Source organism: Schistocerca nitens, chromosome 1 (assembly GCF_023898315.1).
Source record: "Schistocerca nitens isolate TAMUIC-IGC-003100 chromosome 1, iqSchNite1.1, whole genome shotgun sequence".
Taxonomy (NCBI): domain Eukaryota; kingdom Metazoa; phylum Arthropoda; class Insecta; order Orthoptera; family Acrididae; genus Schistocerca; species Schistocerca nitens.
Window position 1 is genome coordinate 26,087,018 of NC_064614.1, and position 22,993 is coordinate 26,110,010.

Below are 22,993 nucleotides of genomic sequence, written 5' to 3' on the forward strand. Positions count from 1 at the left end.
GATGGGCAGATCGCTGGAGTTAGTTGCGATTGGGGAACGAGACCAACAGGATGCGGACGGATAGCACCAGTAGCCCGGGCGAGGTGAGACAAGTGCGTGGAGCGAAGGCTGACGACCTAGAAACGCTGGTAGAACCGAAGATGACTGACATCTTCGCACGAACAGGAGAGGAAAGTAAGGAAACACAAACAAGAGTGTCAGTCCTCGAGCAGGAAGTGCCTGCAATATGACAACGTTATATCATTACGCAAGTAACGGTAACGAAATTGCTAGGCCGCGTTCCCGATGCACGGTTTGGACATACCACTGCCTAAGTTCGGTCAAACGCGTAGTACCTCAGCCGTGGGGGGACTGGCGCCAGTAGTATCTCTGATACACGGTGTTTCAAAAATGACCGGTACATTTGAAACGGCAATAAAAACTAAACGAGCAGCGATAGAAATACACCGTTTGTTGCAATATGCTTGGGACAACAGTACATTTTCAGGCAGACAAACTTTCGAAATTACAGTAGTTACAATTTTCAACAACAGATGGCGCTGCGGTCTGGGAAACTCTATAGTACGATATTTTCCACATATCCACCATGTGTAGCAATAATATGGCGTAGTCTCTGAATGAAATTACCCGAAACCTTTGACAACGTGTCTGGCGGAATGGCTTCAGATGCAGATGATATGTACTGCTTCAGCTGTTCAATTGTTTCTGGATTCTGACGGTACACCTGGTCTTTCAAGTGTCCCCACAGAAAGAAGTCACAGGGGTTCATGTCTGGCGAATAGGGAGGCCAATCCACGCCGCCTCCCGTATGTTTCGGATAGCCCAAAGCAATCACACGATCATCGAAATATTCATTCAGGAAATTAAAGACGTCGGCCGTGCGATGTGGCCGGGCACCATCTTGCATAAACCACGAGGTGTTCGCAGTGTCGTCTAAGGCAGTTTGTACCGCCACAAATTCACGAAGAATGTCCAGATAGCGTGATGCAGTAATCGTTTCGGATCTGAAAAATGGGCCAATGATTCCTTTGGAAGAAATGGCGGCCCAGACCAGTACTTTTTGAGGATGCAGGGACGATGGGACTGCAACATGGGGCTTTTCGGTTCCCCATATGCGCCAGTTCTGTTTATTGACGAAGCCGTCCAGGTAAAAATAAGCTCGTCAGTAAACCAAATGCTGCCCACATGCATATCGCCGTCATCAATCCTGTGCACTAAATCGTTAGCGAATGTCTCTCGTGCAGCAATGGTAGCGGCGCTGAGGGGTTGCCGCGTTTGAATTTTGTATGGATAGAGGTGTAAACTCTGGCGCATGCGACGATACGTGGACGTTGGCGTCATTTGGACCGCAGCTGCAACACGGCGAACGGAAACCCGAGGCCGCTGTTGGATCACCTGCTGCACTAGCTGCGCGTTGCCCTCTGTGGTTGCCGTACGCGGTCGCCCTACCTTTCCAGCACGTTCATCCGTCACGTTCCCAGTCCGTTGAAATTTTTCAAACAGATCCTTTATTGTATCGCTTTTCGGTCCCAAAGGACCTCCGTTGAAAACTTCGTCTTGTTGCAACAACACTGTGTTCTAGGCGGTGGAATTCCAACACCAGAAAAATCCTCTGTTCTAAGGAATAAACCATGTTGTCTACAGCACACTTGCACGTTGTGAACAGCACACGCTTACAGCAGAAAGACGACGTACAGAATGGCGCACCCACAGACTGCGTTGTCTTCTATATCGTTCACATCACTTGCAGCGCCACCTGTTGTTGAAAATTGTAACTACTGTAATTTCGAAAGTTTGTCCGCCTGAAAATGTACTGTTGTCCCAAGCATATTGCAACAAACGGTGTATTTCTATCGCTGCTCGTTTAGTTTTTATTGCCGTTTCAAATATACCGGTCATTTTTGAAACACCCTGTATGAGTACGATCGATTCCCTAGTGCAGAGGTTTGTCTTTGGTCTTGGGCCGGATGGAGATATGAGGGAGTGCGATTGGCTGGCGTACAGAAGCGAAGACGGCGTGCCTGAGGCCGGGCTGCGGTTGTGACGTGGTTGTACTGGAGGCGGCGGGAGTTGGCTGGCGCTGTGCATTCTCCGGCAACCTCGTGAGCTGTGGATGTGCCAGCATCCTTGGAGGGGCACACTGTTATGGTCCTGCGAAGTGATGGTCCGGCATCTTCGCAAAATCGTCCAGCATCAAGACACCCAGTTAAATACGCTAATTACTAAGAGCGCTTAGTTGACTGTGATTGTGATCGCTCTTGGTACAGTGCGACGCTGCACGACGTGTGATGTGATGCCTGTACGATTTCATTTGAGGCCTCCCCCGACGCGTGTGCTCTGCTTCCGCATAATACTGTATATTTGCAGATGTGTGTCATTAAGTTCTAATGAGTGCCTGTTCTCGTGAGCCAGATCATTTCCCACTCTTAGTGTTTGTTTATCAAGTACTGGTTTACTTAAAGGAAGCACCCGCGAGTGAAATTAATTGTTGTTTAGCCTTGATTTTATAGAGTTAATTTACTGGTCAATCTTAAATGTTAAAGTTAAGAAAAGTTTTCTGCCTCCTGCTGTCGGGTGTGGTCTGTGTTTCAGTGAACTGAGGCAGTGGGCAACCGAAGCACAGGGCTTCCCTTTAGATTGCAAGTTTGGCTTACAGTCGGTGGACTTCGCCTGAGCTGTGTGTTCCTTTTTGGTAGCATTTGCTTGGTTCACATTTTGATGGCCTACTCGACGTGGGGTTGCAGATGGAGCCACGTCTTGGTTCGAAGTTAATGGTTCCACCATTCGTGGTTGAACTTCGGCCTTACAATCTTGGACTTTGCTTATGTTGCTTCATATTTATCATTGTACAGAGTTGCTTATTAAAGTCAGCCTCAATGGTTCCTGTCAATTTTGGTGGGAAACCGTGGGATACACGTAATGTTAATGGAAAGGGTCTTAAATAACGTGTCTTAACTAGAGTTGTTTGTTAAAGTTATTTATTAACTTGCTTATGATTTATGTAATGAATGTCTCTTAAATAATCTTGCTCGAGTGGCGGCTGTCAAATTTTAAGTGATATTGTCGTGGTTAATTAGTAAACCCATTGGAATTGAAATGTTCACTTTCTTGGGTCAGCCCTTCCACACCCTTTAGATTTAAAGGTTAAACAAACAGGTGTTAAGTCATTCCGTTCCAGTACCCACCCGAAGGCATACCTAAAGAATTTAGACGCCTATCTGCGTGCGAAAGGAGTGGCGGAATGTGATGCTTTACTTGTTGCAAGGCAGACGCTCAACCAAGAGGAGGCTGCCACAGCCTAACGTAATAGTTCAAATGGCTCTGAGCACTATGGGACTTAACTTCTGAGGTCATCAGTCCCCTAGAACGTAAAACTACTTAAACCTAACTAACCTAAGGACATCACACATATCCATGCCCGAGGCAGGATTCGAACCTGTGACCGTAGCGGTCGCGCGGTTCCAGACTGTAGCGCCTAGAACCGCTCGGCCACACCGGCCGGCACCTAACGTAATGAGGGCGGGAAACACATACCACAAAGGTTCGTGTGGCGCAATGACAGGCACAATTGGCACAATAATGGAGGAAGCAGTGAAGAAGGGTACAGGAGGGAGCGGGATAGACGCCGTGGTCCACACCAGGCGGACCTAGGAAGGATCGAAGCGCTGGACCACGGTCGCCGATAATTGTGTGCAAACATCGCGTAATGAGAGAGGCCGTCAGAACAAAGCAGGTTCGCCACCACTGGCCCCACGACGTGCAGAGGCGCGTGAGTTCTTATAAGAGAATGACCAACGACAATGATGTATCGCAGGCGACGCCTCGGTAGAGGAGGGACTTCAGATACGCAGTGTGCGTCACTAGCAATCGTAAGCACAAGGCGACGTTGACCAGCACTGTGATGACCCAGAGTTGCCTGAAAAGGCGGACAATCGGTGTCCCATGGTTGTGATAACCGTGCTAGGAAATATGACGAGAGCACGCACGTCTAGATGCTACGTTGGTAGTGACAGCAGTTTTGACGTCTTATTACACAAAACTGGTGGAAAGTGGCAGTAAATTAGCTGATATACCCGTAAAAGGAAGAAGGCAGAAAAGCAGGTGTTTGAGTACTTAAGCGACGGAAGAAATGGCTTCAAGGTGGATGCAATTACAGGATGTATACGTGGACAAAGCAAAAAAATTTCCGGATTTCCCGGTTAAAAATACACTTTCTCCCGGGTGAAAATACACTTTTTCCGTGTTAAGTGACAGTATACTCTTCCTCGGCACTGTAAAACACAACAATCCTTTGAATGTTTATGGTTGTATATACTCCGGGGGGAAAAAACGTTTTGAAAGCATTGATGTGCAGCAACATATACGCTGCATATTTTCGTATTACGAAGGTATAAATTTTAATTCTACCAAACACTGCATGTCATTTTCCGAAGCATTCAAATCGAAATTGCTATGCGCTTTTGTAAGCCAGTCATAGCTCATGTCACGTAATCTCGCCAGCTGATGACAGCATACGACACGTGGTATAGTGAGCCAATAGCAAGATCACTCTTAAGTAGCGCGAACACACACATAAGAAAAGTTAATGGTTTAAATTAATATACGTAGCATTCACATATAATATTTGTCTAGAAGACTAATAAGCTGGAAGAGAAGTAAAGCTTCCCCATATAACGTTGATCTTTTTTGCGCGTGTTACACTTTAAGATACATCACACAAATGTGCCAGTAAAATTTTTAATAACGACGTAAATGTCTGATCTTCTGGGCTCGAAATTCTTCTAAATGGTCGTCCTCAAAGAGTTGATTTTGGAATCAGAGTCAAACGCTTTTTGATTTAAGAAATTCATCGTACATTCTCGCACATAGTTCATCTTGCATAAAGGGAAATTTGCTTTGAATGTAACGCTTTTCAAACCACCATTCGCAATATTTTCCTGCGACCTGTTAGAAATAGGGTCGTTTCAGTAGTTGCAAGTGAGGGCGAGACAACAGGGGTCACCGCGCTTGCGCAGCTACGATGACGCAGGAAGCCCATATGTTCGCACGTATAAAACATTAAAAGATCTTACATTGTGTCATAAAAGAAACAAGACATCAGAGGATACTTCAAGAGCATCGGAATTTCGTCAACCATACTAAAATGCCTAATTTAGCTTAAAATGCACATTCGTATGTAAATTCTCTTGGAGTACCAGTAAGGTATTATCTCATGTTTGGTTCTTTATTATCGCATAATGCCATAAGTGCACGTGAAATGCAGCGAACAGTTGAACTAGTCAATAGTGTGAAATTAAACACTTCGTTTCAGATAAATTGACTGCTTCAGCAGAAAAGATTAATAAAAGCCAAATCTCTTTAGCAAACCGGCGAAAATAACTACGTAGTTCCGCAAGGCGATTAATGCTTGTCTATCGGAAAGGTGGAAATAATATCTGAAACTAATAACGTACTTTAGCCTTCCGTAATTATGCGAACGTATTTTAATTCATTTGATAGCTCCCGGCCATAAAAATCCGTTTTGTTATCATTTAACGTGAGAGCAATAAACGAAGAGGAAATAACAAAATCACTGAACGGAAACACGGGTCACGTGGAGAGCACCCACCTCCCCACCAAAACTCGGACTGCTCTGTGCATCAGCCCCGAACCGGGGCAATATTAAGTAGTGGCGCCCAGCCACACTTCCGTAACCGGAAGCGGGAGAAGGTACTAATCATACGCGACTCAACTGCGCATGCGCATGAGCCCGCCCGCGACTGCTCAAACGAATCTAATTTAAACAGTTGTCACGTCACGCTCATCGGCGGCCATTTGTTGTTATGAAGCATTGCATAGTCTTCGTAAAGCCTTTGACACACTTTGCTGTTGGCAGACGCTTGTATGAGCACTGTTTTGTTGTTGTATACGGCGCATTTCCTTTGCAACTTAAGTTTTGTTTTCGTTGGTTTTTTTTCTCTCTTTCATGTTTTGTGGCTGCAGTATTATTCTGCAGCAGCGGGATACGGTAATATCCTTTGTCAGAGTATTGGTTCTTACCAGTGAAAATCACAAAAATTTAATTGAAACCTAAAACAATGAAAAATTCCCGGAATTCTAAACAATTCCCGGGTTTTTCCCGGTTTTCTCCCGGATGAAAAAATTCCCGGGTTTTTCCCGGATCTCCCGGTTGTCCCGGGTCGTATACACCCTGAATTATCATCGGTGGGATGTCACTAGAGCTGATAATCGGCAATGACATACTCACGAATAGAGCGGTGATGATGGACTGGGCCACTAAAACCTCTCAAAGATCCGGTTGCGTGGTATACTGAGAGCACAAAGGGCACGATTAAGTTAGCAATATGAAAGGAGAACAAGGAAAATTTCATAGAAGGGCCACTGGAACTGAAAGCTGATTTATTAGAGGGGACAGGGGTCTCAGATGAAGTCAGTTTGGCGTTCGCAAATCGTGATGATAATTTCACGCATGTAGCCGACGAAAGAGAATCTGGCGGACGTGAAGCGACTACTCGTGTGTTACGGAGCCTCGCACATGTACTTTTAGGACTTGGAGGGCCAGAGGCCGTTAATGAATACACTCCCGTGACACCCCACGCCGATCATGCGAGTACGGAAGACATACTCCAAAAGGAACGTAGTAACCACAGTCAGATGCCGTGACGACAAAGGAAACGAGGCAACGACAAAGGTTGAAGGCGAAGCCTGCACAGTAAATGAGAAGCTCATGTGGAGCGGAGAATGTAAAGGAGACAGCAGAGTGGCTAAGAAGCATTCCCTAGAACTGTGATCTGGCCACGATATTACGAGTATTGGAGGCGGATGTAGGCAATGGATGGATTGTCCTCTTCCTTTCTCATCACTCTCTAAGCTCACCGACTCGTTCAGTTTCTCCTCCTCTCGGCGTTGTCATTGGCGGACTTAATCTGTAATGCTGTCCAATGACTGATCACCGTTTCATGACCACGACTCCCAGTACAAAGGTGGAAACTTTCTGTCTTGCGTGACTTGGTGTGTGTGACTCGCCGGAAAGCGTGGGTAGCCGATGAGGGCTGCCAGCTCGCAGCGGCCGCTATGACGCGACGCGCCGCACTATCCCAACGTCTGCCGCCGCCATCACCACACGACGAATGACCGCCGAGGATGGTCAGGTGATTCATTGCCCCCTCCTTCTCCTTAACAAGTGAGTCACGTCTACCCTCATTGAAACCGTCCCTCACATTTGTAATTTTATACAGAAACAGTACAGTAACGATAGCTAATACAGGGCTATTACAAATGATTGAAGCAATTTCATGAATTCACTGTAGCTCCATTGATTGACATATGGTCACGACACACTAAAGATACGTAGAAAAACTCATAAAGTTTTGTTCGGCTGAAGCCGCACTTCAGGTTTCTGCCGCCAGAGCGCTCGAGAGCGCACTGAGACAAAATGGCGACAGGAGCCGAGAAAGCGTATGTCGTGCTTGAAATGCACTCACATCAGTCAGTCATAACAGTGCAACGACACTTCAGGACGAAGTTCAACAAAGATCCACCAACTGCTGACTCCATTCGGCGACGGTATGCGCAGTTTAAAGCTTCTGGATGCCTCTGTAAGGGGAAATCAACGGGTCGGCCTGCAGTGAGCGAAGAAACGGTTGAACGCGTGCGGGCAAGTTTCACGCGTAGCCCGCGGAAGTCGACGAATAAAGCAAGCAGGGAGCTAAACGTACCACAGCCGACGCTTTGGAAAATCTTACGGAAAAGGCTAAAGCAGAAGCCTTACAGTTTACAATTGCTACAAGCCCTGACACCCGATGACAAAGTCAAACGCTTTGAATTTTCGGCGCGGTGGAGATCATGACCAGCAATTCATGTCATGGCCTCCACGCTCTCCCGACTTAACCCCATGCGATCTCTTTCTGTGGGGTTATGTGAAAGATTCAGTGTTTAAACCTCCTCTACCAAGAAACGTGCCACAACTGCGAGCTCGCATCAACGATGCTTTCGAACTCACTGATGGGGACATGCTGCGCCGAGTGTGGGAGGAACTTGATTATCGGCTTGATGTCTGCCGAATCAGTAAAGGGGCACATATCGAACATTTGTGAATGCCTAAAAAAACTTTTTGAGTTTTTGTATGTGTGTGCAAAGCATTGTGAAAATATCTCAAATAATAAAGTTATTGTAGAGCTGTGAAATCGCTTCAATCATTTGTAATAACCCTGTATTTCATATTTTAATCATCAAAACAATCTGTTTCATTCGCTCATCAATACTTTAATCTCATAACTTCATATTGCATGAGTTCGCTTAATTAATGACGCTGCTCAATTTTTGGCTCCCAACGTGGGGCAATATAATTACTAATAAACATGTCTTTTTACGCAAGTGATCAAAAGAACTCTCGATTCACTACACTGTTGGCGCCCAGGGTGGGGCAGTCTCATTGATAATTTGCATTATATATGCTATCAAAGATAATTTTGAAGGATTCAATACATTTTTGGCGCCCATCGAGGGGTGATTTCAAAAATGGGTTTGAGCACTATGGGACTTAACATCTGAGGTCATCAGTCCCCTAGAACTTAGAACTACTTAAACCTAACTAACCTAAGGACGTCACACACACCCATGCCCGAGGCAGGATTCGAACCTGCGACCATAGCAGTCGCGTGGTTCCGGACTGAAGCGCCCAGAACCGCTCGGCCACCGCGGCCGGCGGGGCGATTTCATTAGTCATCAAGATGTCATTTCATGTCAGAGCAAAGAATTTTCTCAACCCACTTCCTTTCTGGGGTCCAACGCTGGGCAATGTATTTAGTAATATGCATGTCGATTTATGCAAGAGACCAAAAAAATTATCCGTCTACTGTAAAAAATACACGTGAGGGCATAAGTAGGGAAATGAAGATGACAATTCAGGAACAGAAAAATAAATTGTCATCTTTACTGGCTCCATGTAATCACTTCTCGAAACTGGCTCTCTATTTTTCTTATTTTTGGCTCGATAATCACCTTCAATAATTCGAAACCACGTATCGACAATCGAGGAAAATATTTAATTGTATCTTCCACCACTTCCAAATTCATATCTTACCTACGTCTGTTTCCACACTGCATTCTTTGGCGATACAATTTCCTGACTCACCAACGCACATTTCGTTTTGGTTTCCAGTTGTTTTCGATGTTATACGTCGCTGTGCAGGCACCGGCTGCATGTATGCTACTCACGGTGTTCTCGCACGCACGGAACACTAACCATCGGCAGCGAAATTCCGCCGCGCACTGAAGTTGCGTGTCGACTGACAGCGACTTCACCGTGCGAACATGCACAGGATTATATGAAGATGATATCTGTCCAATGAAAAGATAACTATATCAAGTGGTGGTGGTTAGTGTTTAACGTCCCGTCGACAACGAGGTCATTAGAGACGGAGCGCAAGCTCGGGTTAGGGAAGGATTGGGAAGGAAATCGGCCGTGCCCTTTCAAAGGAACCATCCCGGCATTTGCCTGAAACGATTTAGGGAAATCACGGAAAACCTAAATCAGGATGGCCGGAGACGGGATTGAACCGTCGTCCTCCCGAATGCGAGTCCAGTGTAAACTAAATCAAGACCCTAAACTGTCGACAGGCGTTAATATACAGTACATCAACGGGGACAGTGAAAATGTGTTCCCCGACATGTCCGAAAGAACAGATACCATCTTCATATACACTCCTGGAAATAGAAATAAGAACACCGTGTATTCATTGTCCCAGGAAGGGGAAACTATATTGACACATTCCTGGGGTCAGATACATCACATGATCACCTGACAGAACCACAGGCACATAGACACAGGCAACAGAGCATGCACAATGTCGGCACTAGTACAGTGTATATCCACCTTTCGCAGCAATGCAGGCTGCTATTCTCCCATGGAGACGTTCGTAGAGATGCTGGATGTAGTCCTGTGGAACGGCTTGCCATGCCATTTCCACCTGGCGCCTCAGTTGGACCAGCGTTCGTGCTGGACGTGCAGACCGCGTGAGACGACGCTTCATCCAGTCCCAAACATGCTCAATGGGGGACAGATCCGGAGATCTTGCTGGCCAGGGTAGTTGACTTACATCTTCTAGAGCACGTTGGGTGGCACGGGATACATGCGGACGTGCATTGTCCTGTTGGAACACAAAGTTCCCTTGCCGGTCTAGGAATGGTAGAACGATGGGTTCGATGACGGTTTGGATGTACCGTGCACTATTCAGTGTCCCCTCGACGATCACCAGTGGTGTACGGCCAGTGTAGGAGATCGCTCCCCACACCATGATGCCGGGTGTTGGCCCTGTGTGCCTCGGTCGTATGCAGTCCTGATTGTGGCGCTCACCTGCACGGCGCCAAACACGCATACGACCATCATTGGCACCAAGGCAGAAGCGACTCTCATCGCTGAAGACGACACGTCTCCATTCGTCCCTCCATTCACGCCTGTCGCGACACCACTGGAGGCGGGCTGCACGATGTTGGGGCGTGAGGGGAAGACGGCCTAACGGTGTGCGGGACCGTAGCCCAGCTTCATGGAGACGGTTGCGAATGGTCCTCGCCGATACCCCAGGAGCGACAGTGTCCCTAATTTGCTGGGAAGTGGCGGTGCGGTCCCCTACGGCACTGCGTAGGATCCTACGGTCTTGGCGTGCATCCGTGCGTCGCTGCGGTCCGGTCCCAGGTCGACGGGCACGTGCACCTTCCGTCGACCACTGGCGACAACATCGATGTACTGTGGAGACCTCACGCCCCACGTGTTGAGCAACTCGGCGGTACGTCCACCCGGCCTCCCGCATGCCCACTATACGCCCTCGCTCAAAGTCCGTCAACTGCACATACGGTTCACGTCCACGCTGTCGCGGCATGCTACCAGTGTTAAAGACTGCGATGGAGCTCCGTATGCCACGGCAAACTGGCTGACACTGACGGCGGCGGTGCAGAAATGCTGCGCAGCTAGCGCCATTCGACGGCCAACACCGCGGTTCCCGGTGTGTCCGCTGTGCCGTGCGTGTGATCATTGCTTGTACAGCCCTCTCGCAGTGTCCGGAGCAAGTATGGTTGGTCTGACACACCGGTGTCAATGTGCTCTTTTTTCCATTTCCAGGAGTGTAGTTAAGGCTAACCGGCCACTGACCTCCTTCTTCTGTGCTGGATGCACACGCATTGCCCGAACTCTTACGGGACTCGGTAAGATTGTCTGCCGCGAGTAATGAGTGGTAATTGGCAGGGGCACTACGAATGTAGTGTGTGGACATTAAGTTGAGAATGCGGGTCTCAACGGGAGCGTTCAAGGGATAAATCCCTGCAGTCGCACTATCCTCTGTGCCTTCGGTGGCTCATATGGACAGAGCGCAGGAGACCCCGGGTTCGAGTCCCGATCGGGGCACACATTTTCAGCTGTCCTCGTTGAGGTATATCAACGCCTGTCGCCTGTTTAGGGACTTGATCTAATTATCATGCACAGGATTACTGTGCGCGAATTGTTACACGCGGCAGCCGCGCTCACTCGATACAGTGATTTTGATGGAGGGACTGACACTGGAGTGTACATCGTGATGGACCCCGGTACATGAATAAAAAGTAAAATAATTCGTCAACTTCCATGACAGGAAGTACATGTAAAACGTTCATTTCACAAAATATTGACTGCTACGTATGTCCCGAAGATCCCACCTAGAGGGCAACAGAGTTTCATGTTGTTCTCTTTTTCCCAATACTTTTCTCTTGCTGATGTTGCACAGTCATCATATCGTTTTGTTCTGCTCTCTGTTGGATAAAAACACTGGTATGTTACGATAAGGTCTTCACATTAACAAAACTGTCAAACACATAAATAATACATACCTTGCTGTTGCTTTATTGTTGCAATGTTACATAATTTTTCACCTTTCTGCCCGTCCTAGGGAGTACAGAAGGCATTTTTGTCGTCTGCAACTACTAGGGATTTTTACAGTTGCTGTAGTATCTAAGGAACGAAAATTAAGGTCTATAACGGAACGACTGGTATTTGAGCTACTTTCTCAGTTTGTCTTGTTGCTACTACATACCCGATGTTGCTTCTGCTAAACTTCTACATTAATTATAATTAACTTCATTTATAATTTATGTAGTTTCATTAGTTGAATTGTTTGCGAGAAATGTTAAGAAACGTGTTACTTGTGTTTAAAGTTGCAAATTTGTTGGTGTGTGGTGACAGTTATAATGGTCGCCTTAACTTACCTTTGCAACAAGTCAAGATGGAATCATGAAATTATTATATTATTCAAGCAAACACGGACTTATGAAAATCATTTTTAAACATTTTTGGAAGGTGACCATCAACAGGCGTCAAGTAATGTATAAAATGCGTGTTTGACCAGCAGCTGCTTTTATTTTAAAACCAAATATCAATCGGTTTCAGTCATGGACCATTTTCACGGGTAAGGGTTAAAATGGTTTAACTCACCACATTTGTCATTCCTTAAATGATACGTAAAGCATGTCATGAATATACGACACAGGGCTTTTAGAAGCAAATATACTAAGTGTACACAGAGTAGAGGACTTTTAGGCGCAAACACGCTAAGTGGCCGGCCGCGGTGGCCGAGCGGTTCTAGGCGCTTCAGTCCGGAACCGCTCTGCTGCTACGGTCGCAGGTTCGAATCCTGCCTCGGGTATAGACGTGTGTGATGTCCTTAGGTTTAAGTAGTTCTAAGTCTAGGGGACTGATGCCCTCAGATGTTAAGTTCCATAGTGCTTAGAGCCATTTGAACCATGCTAAGTGTACACAGAGTTGTTGGTCTGTGGACACTTAGTATGTTTGCTTCTAAAAGTCCTGTGTCGTATATTCACGACATGCTTTACACATTGCTTAAGTAATGACAAATGTGGTTGGTTGGTTGGTTGGTTGTGTTGGGGAAGGAGACCAGACAGCGAGGTCATCGGTCTCATCGGATTAGGGAAGGACGGGGAAGGAAGTCGGCCGTGCCCTTTGAAAGGAACGATCCCGGCATTTGCCTGGAGCGATTTAGGGAAATCACGGAAAACCTAAATCAGGATGGCCGGACGCGGGATTGAACCGTCGTCCTCCCGAATGCGAGTCCAGTGTCTAACCACTGCGCTACCTCGCTCGGTACAAATGTGGTGGCTTACACATTTTTAACCCTGTAGTACCCGTGAAGATGGTCCATGACTGAAAACGGTTGATATTTGGGTTTAAAATAAAAGCAGCTGATGCTCAGACAGGCATTTCATACATTAAGAAAATCACCCCAACACGAAAATTGTGACTCCTTGTAGTGATTTATTCGTAAAATCATCACACGTAAAAAAAAAGAAATCACACTGGGACGTTTGCTCCTGGAGAACAGTTCGCACTGATGGTCAAGGCGTGAGAGGCGTACTGACCTGTGCCCGAGACGCGCGGCGGTCAGAGGTCGTCCATCCAGCAGCCACGTGAACTGCGGGGGTGGACTGCCTGCTGCCGAGCAACGGAGCGAGACCGGTGGTCCAGGACTCAGCGCCTGCTCGATGAACGTGGACTGCAGCTCCGGAACCGTGTCTGGAGCAAGAGAGGCTCTTTTAGATACCACACTGCCGTCTGTTGACTGTGGCGAACTTTAGGGCACAAATCACAGCATTACACGTCAACAATGGGTATTAACGTATACACTTGACGTTATTCAAGTGCTGAGGCGATCTACAGTAATATGAAATACAGAAGTGAGAACTTCAAACAGCCAAAATCGCGAAATACAGCTTTATTTTGATGACCAGTTTCAGCAGTCTCTAAGTTGCCATCGTCAGTTCTTACGTAAAATACACCTGAAGCACCCCTATCGTCTGCACAACATACAATGTCACACCATAAAAGGTCATTCCAGGGACATGATGAACGTGAAATATCGACACGTCAAGTATAAAATAAGGATTACATAAAGTGTCACGCATCTTGCACCAACTAGACACGCTCATGTTCGTACAACAGACTACTGTCAGTCTTCATTCATCTGTTGTGTGAACATGACAGGTGTAATCGGTGCAACAGTCTTGACATTTTATGCAAACCTTGTTTTATACTTGACATTCCGCCATTTCACATTCTTCGTCTACCTGGAATGGCTTTTTGTGATGTATTACGGTATGTTGTACATATGGTGGAGGTAGTGCAGGTGGATTCAGGTGTAGCCCCTCCCGCCCGAGTTTCGAGTCCTCCCTCGGACATGGGTATGTGCGTGTTGTTCTTAGCATAAGTTAAACTCACTCATAGTCAGAGACAGCAAAGGACTTAGAAGAGCAGTTGAACGGAATGGACAGTGTCTTGAAAGGAGGGTATAAGATGAAGATCAACAAAAGCAAAACGAGGATAATTGAATGTAGTCGAATTAAATCGGATAACGCTGAGGGAATTAGATTAGGAAATGAGACACTTAAAGTAGTAAAGGAGTTTTGCTATTTGGGGAGCAAAATAACTGATGATGGTCGAAGTAGAGAGGGTATAAAATGTAGACTGGCAATGGCAAGGAAAGCGTTTTTGATGAAGAGAGATTTATTAACATCGAGTATAAATTTAAGTGTCAGGAAGTCGTTTCTGAAAGTATTTGTATGGAAGTGAAACATTGACGGTAAATAGTTTGGACAAGAAGAGAATAGAAGGTTTCAAAATGTGGTGCTACAGAAGAATGCTGAAGATTAGATGGGTAGATCACATAACTAATGAGGAGGTATTGAATAGAATTGGGGAGAAGATGAGTTTGTGGCCCAACTTGACTAGAAGAAGGAATCGGTTGGTAGGACATGTTCTGAGGCATCAAGGGATCACCAATTTAGTACTGGAGGGCAGCGTGGAGGGTAAAAATCGTAGAGGGAGACCTCGAGATGAATACACTAAGCAGATACAGAAGGACGTAGGCTGCGGTACGTATTGGGAGATGAAGCAGCTTGCACAGGATGGAGTAGCATGGAGAGCTGAAGACCAAAACAACAACAAGAAACGAATTTACATCCATTAATTGTATCCTAATAGTGTATTATTCGATTAATCTTTAAGTAATGTCTTTATTTTTAGGTTTAGAGTGCGTTCTCTGAAAATTATTTTTTATGATAAAATCATTTGTTCTACAAAAAAACTGAGCTTATCCCACTTATATTTCTCCTTTTCTAGTTAACAATAGTTGCTTAGATTTATGAGTTACAGTAACCATTTTTTATAGTTAGCAGAAATATATAGCTATTTAACATTTATCAGTAAAGCCAACTAATATTGTCGTTTTTAACGCTTCTACTGTAGTGAATATGCTTACAAGAACAAATATTTTGCAGGAACTGAACTGAGTAACACTAGCTTTCGTAACCATTTCCACTGAGTCTTTAATGGCAAATTGCTGCTGTGTCCTCTGCCTTACAAAGATTTTTATTAAGTTGTGAAACACATAATAAATATTATTCTTTTAGTTTCAGTGAATTAATTTTTTGTTAAATGCTGTTCTTTGAACTTTACTATATAATAGGAAATAGACACCAGGGTACTTGCCTGATCCTCTTTTTAGAGACGCGTAATTAATTTTCAGGCGATTCATCAGCTTTGTTGTATTCCCCACGAGTTTCACGGTTTTGAAATACAGCATTCTGGTAAACATTTATCACTCTTCTCAGAATATATCCACACTGCACTTGGTTTCTTCTGTGGTGAGACGTGGGAGCACTTGATGCACCCGGGAACATTATCGAACATGACCGTTTTGATGACCCATGTGTTACGGCATCGGAGTCACAATGTTGCATGGGCGTACTGACCTCAGACTCTTTGTACACGGTACACTCACCGGCCAGTTATTCTGACACTGTACTCCTTCCCCAAGTGCGGCTTTCAGGGCTGCATTCGACCTTGAGTTCATTTTTACGGATGACAATGCGCGACCGCATCCAACTGAGCCGGTGGAGAAGCTTTTGGAGTGAGGGGATGTATGACGAATGAATTGACCTGCCCGTTACACCGACTTAAAGCTCATCGAGCTCTTGTGGGATGCGTTAAGGAGGTGTATCGCAACAAGTCCACGTGCACCAGCGACCATCCGGTTGCCAAACGCGCTGGTGGAGGAACGGAATGCACTACGACGAAAACTCCTTATCAACCCTGCGACCAGCCTCGGAGCAGGTTCTAGAGCTTGGACTGCCGTGCGTGGAGATCATACGCCCTGGTAAAAAACATGTTCCGCCTTTTGTAATGTCCAGGGCACAATCAGAAGTCGCGGCGACTCCAAGGTACCTGTTGTGTTTCAATGAAAGTGTAATTTCTGTTCATACCATTGCGTATTGGTTTCAGCTGCCATCTGCACTGTCCAGTAGCAGTCCTTTTTATGTGTGGCGCAGCTTTCCTCGAACTGTGCTACTTAGCAGTGGCACATCATGCGGAAGTTACTTTCGTCCTTAAGTTTTGCACATTATCATACACTGAAGCGCCAAAGAAACTTGTATAGGCATGCGTATTCAAATACACTCCTGGAAATGGAAAAAAGAACACATTGACACCGGTGTGTCAGACCCACCATACTTGCTCCGGACACTGCGAGAGGGCTGTACAAGCAATGATCACACGCACGGCACAGCGGACACACCAGGAACCGCGGTGTTGGCCGTCGAATGGCGCTAGCTGCGCAGCATTTGTGCACCGCCGCCGTCATTGTCAGCCAGTTTGCCGTGACATACGGAGCTCCATCGCAGTCTTTAACACTGGTAGCATGCCGCGACAGCGTGGACGTGAACCGTATGTGCAGTTGACGGACTTTGAGCGAGGGCGTATAGTGGGCATGCGGGAGGCCGGGTGGACGTACCGCCGAATTGCTCAACACGTGGGGCGTGAGGTCTCCACAGTACATCGATGTTGTCGCCAGTGGTCGGCGGAAGGTGCAAGTGCCCGTCGACCTGGGACCGGACCGCAGCGACGCACGGATGCACGCCAAGACCGTAGGATCCTACGCAGTGCCGTAGGGGACCGCACCGCCACTTCCCAGCAAATTAGGGACACTGTCGCTCCTGGGGTATCGGCGAGGACCATTCGCAACCGTCTCCATGAAGCTGGGCTACGGTCCCGCACACCGTTAGGCCGTCTTCCACTCACGCCCCAACATCGTGCAGCCCGCCTCCAGTGGTGTCGCGACAGGCGTGAATGGAGGGACGAATGGAAACGTGTCGTCTTCAGCGATGAGAGTCGCTTCTGCCTTGGTGCCAATGATAGTCGTATGCGTGTTTGGCGCCGTGCAGGTGAGCGCCACAATCAGGACTGCATACGACCGAGGCACACAGGGCCAACACCCGCATCATGGTGTGGGGAGCGATCTCCTACACTGGCCGTACACCACTGGTGATCGTCGAGGGGACACTGAATAGTGCACGGTACATCCAAACCGTCATCGAACCCATCGTTCTACCATTCCTAGACCGGCAAGGGAACTTGCTGTTCCAACAGGACAATGCACGTCCGCATGTATCCCCCCATTGAGCATGTTTGGGACTGGATGAAGCGTCGTCTCACGCGGTCTGCACGTCCAGCACGAACGCTGGTCCAACTGAGGCGCCAGGTGGAAATGGCATGGCAAGCCGTTCCACAGGACTACATCCAGCATCTCTACAATCGTCTCCATGGGAGAATAGCAGCCTGCATTGCTGCGAAAGGTGGATATACACTGTACTAGTGCCGACATTGTGCATGCTCTGTTGCCTCTGTCTATGTGCCTGTGGTTCTGTCAGTGTGATCATGTGATGTATCTGACCCCAGGAATGTGTCAATAAAGTTTCCCCTTCCTGGGACAATGAATTCACGGTGTTCTTATTTCAATTTCCAGGAGTGTACAAAGATACGTAAACAGGCAGAATACGGCGCTGCGGTCGGCAACGCCTATACACGGTGTTACAAAAAGGTACGGCCAAACTTTCAGGAAACATTCCTCACACACAAATAAAGAAAAGATGTTATGTGGACATGTGTCCGGAAACGCTTAATTTCCATGTTAGAGCTCATTTTAGCTTCGTCAGTATGTACTGTACTTCCTCGATTCACCGCCAGTTGGCCCAATTGAAGGAAGGTAATGTCGACTTCGGTGCTTGTGTTGACATGCGACTCATTGCTCTACAGTACTAGCATCAAGCACATCAGTACGTAGCATCAACAGGTTAGTGTTCATCACGAACGTGGTTTTGTAGTCAGTGCAATGTTTACAAATGCGGAGTTGGCAGATACCAGTTGTTTCCGTACCATGTACAGCGTGTGCAGGCACTATCAGCAGCTGATTGGCCTCCACGGGTACACTTCTGCGAATGGTTCATCCAACAATGTGTCAATCCTCATTTCAGTGCAATTGTTCTCTTTACGGATGAGGCTTCATTCCAACGTGATCAAATTGTAAATTTTCACAATCAACATGTGTGGGCTGACGAGAATCCGCACGCAATTGTGCAATTACGTCATCAACACAGATTTTCTGTGAACGTTTGGGCAGGCATTGTTGGTGATGTCTTGATTGGGCCCCATGTTCTTCCACCTACGCTCAATGGAGCACGTTATCATGATTTCATACGGGATACTCTACCTGTGCTGCTAGAAGATTTGCCTTTACAAGTACGACACAACATGTGGTTCATGCACGATGGAGCTCCTGCACATTTCAGTAGAAGTGTTCGTACGCTTCTCAACAACAGATTCGGTTCAAAATGGTTCAAATGGCTCTGAGCACTATGGGACTTAACATCTATGGTCATCAGTCCCCTAGAACTTAGAACTACTTAAACCTAACTAACCTAAGGACATCACACAACACCCAGCCATCACGAGGCAGAGAAGATCCCTGACCCCGCCGGGAATCGAACACGGGAACCCGGGCGTGGGGAGCGAGAACGCTACCGCACGACCACGAGATGCGGGCAACAGATTCGGTGACCGACGGATTGGTAGAGGCGGACCAATTCCATGGCCTCCACGCTCTCCTAACCTCAATCCTCTTGACTTTCATTTATGGGGGCATTTGAAAGCTCTTGTCTGCGCTACCCCGGTACCAAATGTAGAGACTCTTCGTGCTCGTATTGTGGACGGCTGTGATACAACACGCCATTCTCCAGGGCTGCATCAGCGCATCAGGGATTCCATGCGACGGAGGGTGGATGCATGTATCCTCGCTGACGGAGGACATTTTGAACATTTCCTGTAACAAAGTGTTTGAAGTCACGCTGGTACGTTCTGTTGCTGTGTGTTTCCATTCCATGATTAATGTGATTTGAAGACAAGTAATAAAATGAGCTCTAACATGGAAAGCAAGCGTTTCCGGACACATGTCCACATAACATATTTTCTTTCTTTGTGTGTGAGGAATGCTTCCTGAAAGTTTGGTCGTACCTTTTTGTAACACCCTGTATAAGACAACAAGCGTTTGGCACAGTTGTCAGATCGGTTACTGCCACTACAATGGCAGGTTACCAAGATTTAAATGAGTTTGAACGTCGTGTTATAGTCGGCGCATGAGCGATGGGATACAGGATCTCCGAGGTAGCGATAAAGTGGAGATTTTCCCGTACGACCATTTCACAAGTGTACCGTAAATATCAGGAATCCGGTAAAATATCAAATGTTCGACATAACTGCGGCCGGAAAAAGATCCTGCAAGAACGGGACGAACGACAACTGAAGAGAATGGTTCAACATGACAGAAGTGCAATCCTACCGCAAATTGCTGCAGATTTCATTGCTGGGCCTTCAACAAGTGTCAGAGTGCGAAACATTTTACGTAACATCATCGATATGGACTTTCGGAGCTGAAAGCCGATCCGTATACCCTTGACGACTGCACGGCACAAAGCTTTACGTCTCGCCTGGTCGCCTGGGCCAGTCATCACCGACATTGGACTTTTGATGACAGCAAACATGTTGCCTGGTCGGACGAGCGGATGGACGTGTACGGATATAGAGGCAACCTCATGAAACCATGGACCCTGCATGTCAGCAGGGGACAGTTCAAGCTGGTAGAGGCTCTGTAATGGTGTGAGGCGGGTGCAGTGTGAGTGATATGAAAACCCTGATACGTCTAGATACGACTCTGACAGGTGACACGTACGTAAGCATCCTGTCTGATCGTCTGAATCCATTCGTGTCCATTGTGCATTCCGACGGACTTTGGCAATTCCAGCAGGACAATGCAACACCCCACACGTCCAGAATTGCTACAGAGTGACTCCAGGAACACTCTTCTGAGTTTAAACATTTCCGCTGCCCAGCAGACTCACCTGACACGAACATTATTGAGCATATCTGGGATGCCTTGCAACGTGCTGTTCAGAAGAGATCTCCACCCCGTCGTACTCTTACGGATTTATGGACAGCCCTGCGGGATTCATGGTGTCAATTCTGCCCAGCACTACTTCAGACATTAGTCGAGTCCATGCCACGTCGTTGACCCGTGGCGTTTTGCTGGCGCGCCAGCGTATTTGCAAGTACGAGGGGCGCTCCAAAAGAAATGCACACTATTTTTGTAAAAATACAGTTTTCATTCTGCATGTGTGAAAGTTTTACAGTGTGTAGATACATCCTTCCCGTTTGTTTGCTAACTTAGTTCAACCTGTTCCCGTGAGTGGCGCCGTCACAGAATGTCTTCAAGATGGTTGCTACACTTGACGTTCGTCAGAAGCAACGTGCTGTCATAAAATAAAGTTTGAAGGTGATGACTCCCTTGTGCACGCTGCCAAACAGTGGCTCCAACAGGTTGGTCCAGAATTTCACCGTGCGTGTATACAGGCGCTGGTTCCAAGATGGCGTAAGGCAGTTGAGAGGGATGGAAATCATGTGGAGAAATGAAAATATTGTTCCTAAAGGATGTATCTACACAATTTACAATTTCAAACATGCAGAATGAAAGATGGATTTAAAAAAAAATAGTGTGCACTTCGTTTGGAGTGTTTCTCGTACGTCGCCTTCGCGCTCTTATCTTTGCTTGTGACGCGCACTGAGTCTTGGCTGCCTTATCCTTGCCGGAGGAGTTAACTGGATGCTCTCGCGAAGAACGTCGACAGCTGGCGTTTGATGTTACCTGAGGCCGGAGCTCCTTTGGAATAGAGCGGGCATCATGGTGGAGACCTTTCCTGTCGCCTGTGAGATGACTTGTTGCTGCCTCGGGCTGCGTGCTGCCAGTTTCGGACACGGCTGTTACGGTCGTCCGCTGCCTTATTGCCGCCTGCTGTACCCGACGCAAGCCATATCGGACGTCCAGTGAAAAGTTAAGTGAGACTGTACATAGGGCAGGTGTGTGAAGGTGTTGAGGACTGCTACCTCACTTCTGGTAAACTGTAAGCGCGTGGGTGTTCCCGTGGAAGTAAAGGTGTGCCTGTAACGAGTTCATGGTGTTAAAGACAGGTGTTAAATATTAATATAATGCACGAGCGTGCCTGTTCCAGCTCGTGGGAAATTGTTGTTTGATGTGATACGTAATCAGCTGCAAGGCCGTAATTTGTTTATCAAATATACTGCATTCGAGTGTTTGGCAGCCTTAGCGTAGTGAGCCCCAGTAAAGTTTTTAATGAAATTTTCAGAATTGTGCTCGTTACGGTTTTCACTGAACCGTGTGGCATAAGAGTTCACGTAATTTAATTGTGACTAAGATTGGAGAGCCCGCTGGCCTTGCTAGTAATTGTTCGTTTTTTTATATCTTAATAGCAGGCAATTCTCCTTAAGGTTAATGATAAGTTTTGCACTGTTGGTTGTACCTTGCCTGTGTAGTTCATTCGTAATGGGGCAAAGGCAGTGAGCCGTTCGATTAGTGCATAATTTAACCTGTTATTTAATATCTTTTGGTGGTTGTTTACATTGTCCCTGCGGACCTGTTCTGTGCGCTTGTTAAATGTTACAGCTGGCTGGCTGGTGTTTTGGAGTAATCGCTACCTTTCTACCTTTTGGTACCGGGGCTGTGAAATCCTGGGTAGCGGGAGGTGATTCCGGATCGAAGCTCGAGAAGTGGGTCTTGTACGAACTGCGGGCTTCTGCCTTCCGTCTTGGCTTCTCCAAGTTAAGTTTTCGTTCTGCCTTCGAGCGACCTGGCGTCGCCCCTCGCTAATTAATTCTGGTGCTAATTATCACTACTTGGGTATTTCTTATATTTATTAAACTCTGTCTGAAGAGCAACATACAATTGTGAATTAATTTAAGCCGTCTTGCGCATAATTGTTACTGGTTTTAAAATGTTTTTATATTTGAGATAGACTTTGTTTCATAAAAGACATTGGTAGCAGATTCACTAAATTTTGGTGTCTTACTATTCTTATTACCTAAAGTAATCAGGATTAAGACATTTTTGTTTCAAAGGAATTTGTTTATTTGATGGTTAAATAAAACGAGTAATAACAAAAGGAGCCCAGTCCTTCCTATTTGTTTCCCTATTCCCTAGTACACTCATGCTCATAAATTAAGGATAATGCTGATACTTGGTGAAACAACGCTCTGGTGGGCGGTTTGCGGGTTTAAATCACCTCGGGGTATGACCATGCGGTGAATTTGACCTGCGGTCGTCGCACGGTGGCTCCGGCAGCAATTCACATACGCAGTTGTGTGTTGGTGCATGTCAGAGTACAGTGCAGCGAGTAAGTGTGCAGACGTTTTCAGGCGTGCTAATGATGACTGTGTATTGAAAATGGCTCAAAGAACACATATTGGTGACATTATGAGGGGTAGAATACTAGGGTGACCGGAGGTGGTGAAACACAGCAGGTCGTAGCACGGGCCCTCCATGTGCCACAAAGTGTGATCTCAAGATTATGGCAACGATTCCAGCAGACAGGAAACGTGTCCAGGAGCTACAGTACGGGACGTCCACAGCGTACAACACCACAAGAAGACCGATATCTCAGCATCAGTACCCGCAGATGGCCACAGAGTACTGCAGGTAACCTTTCTCGGGACCTTACCGCAGCCAGTGGAACAGTTGTCTTCAGTCTACAGACGACTGAATAGACATGGACATGGTTT

At 46.7% G+C, this 22,993-nt stretch overlaps 1 protein-coding gene across 1 annotated transcript in view; it reads right to left on the minus strand.

Moving 5' to 3' along the window:
* Positions 1 to 22,993, minus strand: part of LOC126257762 (Down syndrome cell adhesion molecule-like protein Dscam2) — a 381,956-nt gene that overhangs the window by 237,590 nt on the left and 121,373 nt on the right. The window contains exon 4 of the mRNA XM_049955588.1: positions 13,402 to 13,555. Within this exon, the coding sequence (XP_049811545.1) occupies positions 13,402 to 13,555 (154 nt within the window). The remainder of the gene's footprint in view (positions 1 to 13,401; positions 13,556 to 22,993) is intronic.